The sequence below is a fragment of the Tupaia chinensis genome, unplaced genomic scaffold (assembly GCF_000334495.1).
Source record: "Tupaia chinensis unplaced genomic scaffold, TupChi_1.0 Scaffold000030_1, whole genome shotgun sequence".
Lineage (NCBI taxonomy): Eukaryota > Metazoa > Chordata > Mammalia > Scandentia > Tupaiidae > Tupaia > Tupaia belangeri.
This window is the reverse complement of record NW_006159460.1, coordinates 1,091,202-1,101,475: the sequence shown is the minus strand read 5'-3', so window position 1 is coordinate 1,101,475 and position 10,274 is coordinate 1,091,202. Positions and strand designations below refer to the sequence as shown.

Genomic DNA, 10,274 nt, shown 5'->3' with positions numbered 1-10,274 from the left:
CGGAAAAGGCAGAACCCCCCGGGGGGACCGTGTGTCGGCAGCCGAAGACTTTGAGAAGTTCTCCGGAGCCAAAGTCTTAATTTAGGACGGACAAAGGGGTCGAGCAAAACTGATTCCCAATGCTGCTGTTAAGATCATGCCTTGCAGTACAGGCGAGTGACTGCAGGAAGGCACGTTGGCTGAAGCGTGGACATTCCTTCTCGAAAGCTGCCGGCATGGGGCAAGCTCTTCACGACTGACAACCAAGGGAGAGACTGGAGCTGGGGAGGGGGTAGGGAAGATGATTAAGGCAGATGGTAGGCGCTTGTATAAGCTGCAACAAGGAAGAGGGCCCAGTTCTGTTTGTTTCTCTTATGTTGATTTCTGAGCTCCGCAGGCACTGTTCTTGGCAAAGTTGAGGGCTTGAAACCCATCTAAAAACACACCTTCTCGAAGTTGCCCACCAAGTCCTGCACCCTGCTGTTTGTTACAAACCCCAGGACCTGGCCACTTGATGAACCACTGAGGTACCCGCCACAGCTGGGCTGTCCCCTCATCACAGGCAGGTAGGGCAGTGGTCCTCAAACTTCAGCTGCAACCTACTCTCCAGAGGGCTGCTAACTGCGGGCTGCCGGGTCCTAGGACCCGAGGGTCTGGGAAGGGCGTCCCAGGGCGCAGGCTGCTGGCTTCATAGAAGCTGAAGCCTGGGCTGGGCCTGACCAGGATGAGACTCTGAGCAGGCCACAGTTCACCCCCGAACCAGTCGCTCCCATCTGCAAAGCAGGATCCCCACAGTACCCACCATGAGGACGGAGACAACCCACAACCCCATGCACGAAGCTCTCTGTGAACGTTAGCTCTTCCTGTAAAACGTCCCTGTTTTCCTCTCAAACAATATTTTGGGTATGACAAGGTATCAAGCCCTCAGAAATACAGGCCTCCAAGGTGCCTGTAACACTGCAGGAATCACACCTCGGGCTCCTCTCTGTTGTCTGTCTGAATCTTTGCTCTTTAAAAGGTCGGTCCTAATTCTCAGCGAGATGCTGTTTACCTGGACCACACCGGCCCCCAGCACCCAGCTCTTCCTCTCATCTCTCTGCGTCTGGCCGCACCCCAACTAACCCCTTTCACACTTCACTACAGCTCCTCGGCGGTTCCATTCTTCCTTTTCCCGCTCTGGGTCTTTGTCCGAATCACCCCAATGCTTGTAATAACTTTCCTCCTGCTGTTTCGCATGCACCCACACAAATCCATCAGGTTCTCTAAGTGGAGATCAAGTTTGAGTCTCCTTGGGACGTTTTTCTTGCATACCCACCGACCCTAAACTACCTGTGCGTCTCCTGCCCTGGGCTTCCTTTGCTCTGTACCCAGGTTCCTCAGAGCAGCCGAGGCCTGGACACGCACCAGCATCTCTTATGTCCCTTGTGCACGCGTGAGCTGTGGGGTTAGGAAGCACCCTGGCCTTCAATGCATGCCCCAGTGTGTAAACATACAGGACATTTCTCCGTGAGGTCACAAACAACATTCAAAAGACAGTGACTTCAGTTTCTAAAAGGTACTCTATAGATATGCCCGCACAGACTCATGTGGCCTGCTCTTGTGGAAGAGAAGTCTGGCCAAATCAGGGGTCAGGAAATCACACGGCCTCACAGTCTGGCAGTGTGGAAATGCCCCTGCACGTGTGAGTAACTAAGCATGAAGAGCTGGTGAGTGAAGGGAGGGTTATCTAGTATGTCTCTACCCAAGAGATTGACTGCAAAGGGGAAACGTGTGCGCAAGGATGTCAGACAGGCACGTGGCCGGAGGTGCCCCTTCTGTAAGAAACTCAGCCATGACGGAGGCAGGTTTGGGGCGATGGGCTCTTTCAGGGTTTATTCTCTGAATCTGCCCTTCCCCCCAAATTTAACTCCCGTAGCACATAAGCAGCAGAAACTAAATATGCCATCCCTCTAATCAGACTGCGGCTGCAGTCCCATCTAAAACACACCTTCTCGAAGTCGCCCAAGTCCTGCACCCTGCTGTTCGTTACAAACCCCAGGACCTGGCCACTTGATGACCCACTGAGGTACCTGCCACAGCTGGGCTGTCCCCTCATCACAGGCAGGTAGGGCAGTGGTCCTCAAACTTCAGCTGCAACCTACTCTCCAGAGGGCTGCTAACCGCGGGCTGCTGGGTCCTAGGACCACAGCTCCCACTCTAAGGAGGAAAGTTCTAGAAGGCAGAGGCTGCCTGACAAGGAAGGGCTTCGCTGACCCCATGTGTGCAGCAGGCTGGGAAGGCCCAGCTCAAGCCCCTTGTGCCCTAACGCAGCTCTACGTGAGCACACCTCTGCAGGAAACCTTACTGAACGGTCATTAAAGAATAACCAGCGTTCTGCAGTACTTGACGCATACGACAATTCAGCACATGAATTACCGGCTCCCCCTTAAAACGTCACAGGAGAACAGCAGGTGTTCAGCACCAGAAGCCATGTTAACACGTGCCTGTGTCATGTGCCTGCTGACAACGCGCAGGAGGGAGACCCTGGCCTGAGCAGAGATGGGAACAGAGGCCCAGAGGTGAGGCTGCTGGCTCAGGGCTGCAGTGCTCACGGGCCCAGGCCTTGCAGGGCACACAGGGCATGGGGGAATGAACCGGAGTGATTAAAACACCCATCACTGCGGTTTTCCAGGTATCACCGTGATTCCAGACGAAAGGAAGAAAGCCCTAAAGATCTTCCCGAGAGGCTGAAGGCAGACGCTTGCTCTCTACCGAAGCATTGTCTTCTGAGTGAAGGAGGAGCCAGCGGCTGGGAGTGGGAATGTGGGGGCCCGGGCTGGTGCTCTGCCTATGGGCTCTGAGCCCCCGGGTTTTCCAGACCGTGCTGTGGCCTCCCGTGGACTGCCCTTCCTGCCTCCACCTCGTCCTCTCATTTGGGCTGGCAACGCGGAGCCACTACAAATAAGGATGATGTTTACCCAAAGCACACGTCCTGCCGCAGCAGCTGGTGGGTCTACAGGGAAGACCTGATGCTGAATCTCTTAATTAGAACAAATTATGCTAAAATTACTCTAAAACCCTGTCTGACAGATTACATACAACAGTGGGAATTCCTTTAAATACCGGTGAACAGGCCATAGACGAAGTGCCACAGGCAAAGCACACTCAGCCAGCCCGTGTGCCCTCCCTCTCTGCTGCAGAATTCATGTTTGCACATGTACGGAGACAGTTTCCCGTGTGCACGTTTGTCCCAAGAAGCTGGCCATACTTGTCAAAAAATTTTTAAGTTGAAGGAAGTCTAGGACTGAGAGATTGCAGAGGGGACACTCCAGACTTAGAGGGCATACCGGGAGTCTCAGAAAACTGACAAGGAGAATGAATGAATCCTGACTACAGAGTGTGCACCATGGTTGAAGGGGTGGGCCACGCTGCGTGGGGCAGGGTGACTGGGGACATAAAATCTGACTTCCTCGCTTAGCTCCGCTGCCCCTCCTGGCCATATGACCCTGTCCGTGGCCTCAGTGCCCGAAGCTGTCTATCAGGATGAATACTCCCTGCACCAAAGAGGAACAGAAAAGATGGCGTGGGTGAGACAGCCGAGCCACGCACGCGGCACACACGAGGTGAGCTGCCGTGGGGGCCCCTGGCCACGTGCACCGAGCACAGCATGAGCCCTGGCTTACACCCGAGGAGCTGGAGGAGCTGCGGGTCCGTGGGGCTGTGCCCCTCTTACCGCTGCTGATGGCCGAGTTTGCAATGACCGTAGCCTCACTCCACTGGTCCGCACTGGAGACTGAGTAGGAGCGCTGGTGCATGCCGTCGGGCCGGCTGTTGAAGGAGACCAGGCTGACGCCGCTTGCCATCTGAGACCCAGATGCACTAGTGACATTCCCTAGGAATAAACAAGTCAGTGAGCACCACGGCGACTGCGGCCCACAGAAGCCAGCGCGAGTCCGTCGGGGGCCTACACGCTGGCACGTGTCCTCACCACCACAAACTGCCGTCCTGCCGCGTGGCAGGTGCGAGCATCACATGAAAGACATCGGTCCGCGAGGACACGAGGTGGCGCGGCTGGGGAGCGTGCTCGACAAGCACGAAGGAACTGATGCTTCTGACGCCTGCACACAGACCGAGCTAGCGCAAGACACGCCTCCAAGACCCCGGACCCCACTGGTCCTAGAAGCGCCACCATCTGGCAGGCCAGCAAGTCGCGCTCCCGGAGATCGGTGGGGAAAACGTCTTCGTAGGACTGGAAGTGACCAATGGCCTGGAGCCTGAGGATGACTCCCACGGCGAAGCCACACTTGACCATCAACACCGATCAGAGTGAGTAGACGCGGGAGGAGACACAGCTTCCTAAACCAGAGAAGGTGACTCTTAACCTTGAAAAGACGCCGCGGCGGAGAGCTCACCTTGGCGATGTCGCAGCGCACGCGGACTGTGATGAGAAATGATTCAGTTGTATACTTAATGATTTGAATCAGTTGCTCAACATCAAAATGAATTATTAGCTAGTCACACCGATTTTCAACTCAAACCCAGAAGTGCCTTTTGCTAAAGCTCAGCCAATCGCAGCTCGCTGCCGGCCAGTTCGGCCCGCCTGCGGCCCGCGGGGCTCCTTGGCCCCGTGAGAGCTTTTTGTTTCTTTTTTTAAACTTTCGTCTGATTGTTTTAGTTGGGAACCAGTTAAGTTCTAAACTGTTTCAATAGCAGGCTTTCACAGCACAAGATTTTAAATACACTGCCTGTATTAGCACTGCCTAAGTCTGGCCAATTACTGGAATTTCCCGTGGAGCTTTTTTTAAAAATAGAGGCTTCAAAAAACACAGATTTTGATCAGGTCTGGGGATGGGAGAATATGCGTTTTCAAAAGCCCTCCTGTGATTCGGACAGGCAGCCAGGGGCAGGAACGCGGGTCCCTTACACACAGGTGCCCTCCGCATCCTCATGCACCACTGGAAAGTTAGACTCGTTTACTGACACGCTCTACGCGAACGTGTGATGAGCCAGACTGAGAAGTGCAGCCTTTCAAGATATGTGTCTACTTGTAAAAAAACGTATTTTATGCTGTGGTTTGCAATGGATACATTTTGAACGTCAGAAGGGAAATTATTCACAGGCAGGTCTATCTGATTCCAGAAAAAAAAGCCAAAAGCAACCCCGAAGGAAGGGAAGACCTGGAAGGCTGCCAGTCCTCCTCAGACCAACAGCAGCGGCCTCTTCAGAGCCTGGTGGAAATGCAGGACCTTGGGCCTCACCCGGCACCTGCTTTGCAGTAAGATTCCTAGGTGATCTGCGTGCACATGAAAGTTCTAGTGGATGTGCTATGGAGCTCGGATTAAATTTAAAAAACAAACACTGGAGCCCAGGAGATAACTACTAATAGGAGAAGCAGTGGCCAACGCCCTCACCACCAGTCTCTGCGGTCAGAGGTGCTCAGGTGGGAAGCCTTATGCTTCGGCTCCCCCGCGGAGGTGTAGGGTCCAGTTTTCTCATCTCTCTCCCAGCTCTGGAGTTCTGAAAGCTCAGTTTCAGGGCCTGGACGTGCTCTGGCACCCTAGAAGTGCACTGGCCCATTCCTGAAGGACAGTGCCGTGTCAGCCCCCACATCGACCAATCCTCATAGGCGCCCGGGGAGGCTGGCCAAGACGTGGCCCCTCAGAGACCTGGAGGAGAGGCCCCGGGCCAGCGAGGAGGCAGGAAGGGGAAGACTGTAGTCCTCCTGGTGATCTCCACGGGTCAACATGGAGGCCACCTGCAGCTGTCCTCTGGTCACTGTGCTGGGCTGGGTCCCCTTAGTGCACTGGGAACCTTGTGGTGCAGATGAGACACTGCTTCCGCAGGGGGCACAGCAGGGCTCCTCCTGTAGCCCGCACCCGCTTTCTGCCCCACCTCCTCCTAGGAGGGCACCCTGTGGCCTGCATCCCTTGGCTCCTACACGTTCTGGCTTCTTGCTGGGCTCAATCAACAGGGACAGGAGCACCAGTGGGAGGTGGGTGCTTGTTCTCGGTGCCCTCCCGAGCAGTCCTGGGGAGTGGCTGTGCGCCGCTGCTGCTGGAGGCTTGCGTGGGTGACCCACTTTCTCCTCGGTACTCTGGGCCTGTGGCTGGTTCTGGTGCCAGTCCTGCCAGCCTGCTCTCTGTGCTTTTCCTCCAGGTGACTGGGGGGCCAATCCCAAACACTGACCAATCAGTGCTGCATTCAGGGGATGAGGTGTCCCCAAGACTGGCCCTGGGCTTCCTGGGCTGTTCCCACCTTTGTCATGTGAGTTCCAACAGTCAGGCGTCAGGATGTGGCTAATATTTTTAGGACGAGTTACAGGAAGAAGGCAAGGCTGAGAAGAGGCAGGAGCTCACGATGAGAAGACACACGCAGCAGGGAGGTGGCTCCTTCGCTGTGACCGGAGCGCGTATGGGTTTTGTGCAGAGACCCCTGCCACGTGGGCAGGTCAAGGAGGTGACATGTCCTTCACTCCAAAGTCCACCTGGACTCCTGGCATTACTGTGAGACCTCACTTCAGGCACACAGACCCACACACCTGAGAAGCCAGAGATGACTGCTCCACCATGCCCTCACCCCCACCTCCCTGCAGTCTGTCTAGAATGCTCCCCAAGGACAGCCAGTCGAAAACCTCCCTATTTCCTCTACAATGCAGGGGACACTATCTTTTTTTTTCTTTCTTTTCTTTTTTTTGGGAGAGGTTTTTGCTATAGGGCGCGTGCGCTCACCAGACAGACAGAGACAGAGAGAGAGAAAACAAGAAATCACCTTCCAGGGGGGATGGCCATGCCGCAATCCCTTCTCCTCCATTCTCCTCTCGGGATCTTGGGCACACACGCACACGCACACGCACCCGGTGTGACTTTAAGCCACCGGGTCCGGGACGCGAACCGCGGTCAACTACGTGGGAGTCCAGTGACATAGCCATTACGCTAACTGCTGGCCCCCAGGGGACACTATCTTCACACGCTTACTGCTGACCACTTGAAACTGAACTCCAGGGTGAAGTACGGACATGCATGGACACCCGGCAATCTGAACTCGAGATGGGGAACGCAGGGAAAGCCCAGGCGGGGTCTGGTAAAGAACCCCTCATGTTTACCAGTTCTTCTGAAAAGTGTCACAATGCGGCTGGACACTGGTTTTCAAGCTTCTAGCCTTTCTGGCATGAGATTTAAGCACAGGTCCAATAGGCTGAGATGTTGGTGGGACACCCCTGTGCTACGGCTCGGAGCAGGCTCTGCCTTCTGAGGGTCCCCATGGAACCCACCTGGGGCCTCTGGCATGAAGGGCCTCCTTACGACCTTGAGCTCCGGCTGTCTGCTCCAAGATCCCTGCCGAGCTGTGCTGAACCCTTAGGCAGGCAGACGCTGAGACCCCCACATTGGTGACCGTCCCTCGTCCCAACAGCGCTCAGTCCCCAATCGCCGGGCCAAACTGAAACACGAGTGAATCCTAGGCAAGTCAGCGTGTGTGCACATGTGCCGTTACAAGGGTAAGCCAAGCCCTACCCATAGGCTGGGGCCTGAGGTCCAGGTTGAGAGCATAGAAAGACTTCTCACTTAGCTAACAAAATATGTTCTTGCCCCGAAGCAGAATTGGGAATTTCATCTAAAACTCCGTAATCCTAGCATCACTTGGAAAGTGGGAATAGCTGAAGGCCACGGAGCTGAGTCTGAGCTCAGGGCTGACGAGCTGCGCCCCCATCCGCCAGCGTCTGGAGGACCTGGCCTGACGCCTCGCTGCCGGGCGGACACCTGCCTCCTCTCCTCACTTGCCCACCCAGTTCCCCAGCTGTGGTCACTGCGAGTTATCGCATCTGCCAAAACCACACACAGAGGGCTTGCACTTCAGAAATTCAAAAACTCGTTTATTTTCTCATAAGCGAGTCAATTTCTTTTTATGTGAATTCATTCACCCTATTTTAATATCAGTTAAAATTCTTTCCAGAACAGACCAATTATGACGTCAGAAACAAAAAAAAAATAAAAGGGTAAGAGACATTGCCTCTGCCCTAAGTATACAGCTTAGGGTTCCACAAGCAGCTACTTGCATTTCTAAGAAAATGCATAACATCATGCTTTAACTGAGGAAAACCAGTGGCTCGGGGACTGTGGCGGCACCGTGGGGGCAGCTGAGCTGGCTCGGCACAGCCAGGGAGCCTCCCGTGCCACGTGTGAGGGGTCCTGGGCAAACCGTCACACTGGCGCATTGCTCCTTCCCGCCCGTACCTGTACCCGAGAACCCCGACACGCGCTCAGTGACTAACAGCGAACACACTTCCAGTCTCACCAGAGGCGGCCAAGGTCTCTAATGCTTTCCACACACAGACCAGCAGTCTGACGTGACTTCCGTCTCTGCCCCGGAACAGGAGCGCTGTCCCCACTGACGGCTTCTCACGTGCAAGCGCCTACCACTCTCTGCCCTCATGGGCTCTGGGCACTTTGGAAAACACCTGGAGGCGGTGTGTGCAGGGTCACTCCGTCCTCTCGCGGTACTTGAGGGCAACCTGTCGCACCGCATGACGACTCGTTTCCTGTTAACAAGTCATTAGTGAAGGCCAGCAGCTGAAGTCCCCTTTGTGAAATAAGCCAGTGACTTTATCTGATTGCCCGAAGTGGGGGGTTCGTGACACCAAGACCACTCCAGGACACATGTGTGCCTGAACTCCATCCTACACGCAGTGGACGGTGGCCTGAAGTGCACAGAATGACACGGCCACGCTCAGCTCGAAGCAGCGCCACCTGGGCAGAGGACTGCAACCCGCAGGGCTGTGGACAGGCAGGTGAACAGCTGCGGCGCTGCCCTGGCCACCAGCTCACTCTGCTCCAGCCGCCATGGACCCGAGCTCTCACGACCCGGCAGCTCCAAGTGCCAGTCTTGGAGCCAGAGGATGGCGAGGTGGCAGTGTGCCCCAAGCTGGCTGCTCCCTGTCGAAGATGCACGGGTCCTGAGGGGTCATCCCAGCCCTCGTCCTGGCAATGCCGGGAGAGAACGTCTCCTGTGCCCTTCCGATCAGCTGTCCAGCTGAACGTGCCTCTGGGCTACAGACTCTCAGCTGCATGTCTGAGAAAACATGAAGCTGGGGTCTTTACATGGGGAGGAATTCTTCGCTCCAGAGCTGGGGACCATCAATAAGGTCCTTGCAGGTGTGTCTCTAGCTCCCTAGACGGACCAGATTCTAAAAGCCAGAGCAGAGGAGGGAAGTGTGACCACTGGCTCCATCCTACAACCTCAGTCAGGGTCAGCTGACAAGACACTCAATAAGAAGCATGTCCTCATTGACGCTGCAGGACATTGCCTCCCCTACCCTGCAGGCGGCGGCCTCCTCCGGGCACCTCCTGGCCCTTCTCCCTTCCCATGACCCTCCAGCAACCCCTCATACTCCTGCTGGAGGGCAGCTCTCCTGGTCTCAGCGTCTTCACGCCTCGAGGGCATAGGTGCCTTCCCTCTGTGCCACCTGTGCAGGCCGTCTACAGAGTGGGCTGACTCGAGTGTTTACTGGGCCCCTGGGACAATACAGTGTCGCTGTCCACGGCAAGGGTTGGGCAGGTTTCCTGAGCCCAGGGTCCCTTTCCTGTCACGTAGGCCAGTGTGTGTGCTGCTGCCCCGCTTGCATGTCACCTGTGAGAAATGGGGCTGGGACAGCACGCTGCAGTCCGACAAGCGGCTCCTGTGACTGCTGGGAGCAGAACGTGGGCCCTGCTCCGGACCCAGGAGTCCCGCCATGCACGACGCTGTGGCAGGCTAGCACACAGACCCTCTAACACACGCCTTCTCCAGCTTTGTCCGTTGCACTGAGCCCCACTGTGCTGGGCACAGCAAAGGAGCCAAAGTCCCTGCCCTCCGGAAACTGCACCCTTCCCAGCAGGTCTCAGACAAGTACCCAGGTGCCACAATGCAAGGACCTGTCAGGAAGTGCGAGGGGGAGGGAGCTGGCCCTGCAGGAGGGACGAGTCCCCACAGGGCACTGCAGGTGTACTGGAGGTCCATGGTCCGACCCATGACAAGCAAAGGGGGAGACCACTTGTCACTATCCTAGGGTGCTACACCCTCTTCCCAGTGACTCACCGACACAAGGATTTCAAAAAACATCTCAACTCCAAAGTTTTTCTCTCTCAATGTTCCTCTGCTCCTTTCACTTCCCTTGGGATTAAAATAACACAGACATGTGTAAACATGTCAGCCAAAAAGCACACACAAGAACCACAGCGGTCTTACTCAAAACAGCCTAGACCGAAGACGATCAAATGTCCACCCTCCGTGGGAGCAGACGCCAGCACGAGCCGGTGAGGCAACCACGGCCACACGGCGGT

At 55.8% G+C, this 10,274-nt stretch overlaps 1 protein-coding gene across 2 annotated transcripts in view; it reads right to left on the bottom strand.

Moving 5' to 3' along the window:
* Window positions 1-10,274, bottom strand: part of AGAP1 (ArfGAP with GTPase domain, ankyrin repeat and PH domain 1) — a 416,041-nt gene that overhangs the window by 194,098 nt on the left and 211,669 nt on the right. Inside the window, exon 8 of one of the 2 annotated variants that reach the window (XM_014587441.1) lies at window positions 3,692-3,850. The exons of the other annotated variant lie outside the window; for it this stretch is intronic. Within the exon in view, the coding sequence (XP_014442927.1) occupies window positions 3,692-3,850 (159 nt within the window). The remainder of the gene's footprint in view (window positions 1-3,691; window positions 3,851-10,274) is intronic. 2 annotated transcript variants of the gene reach the window in all.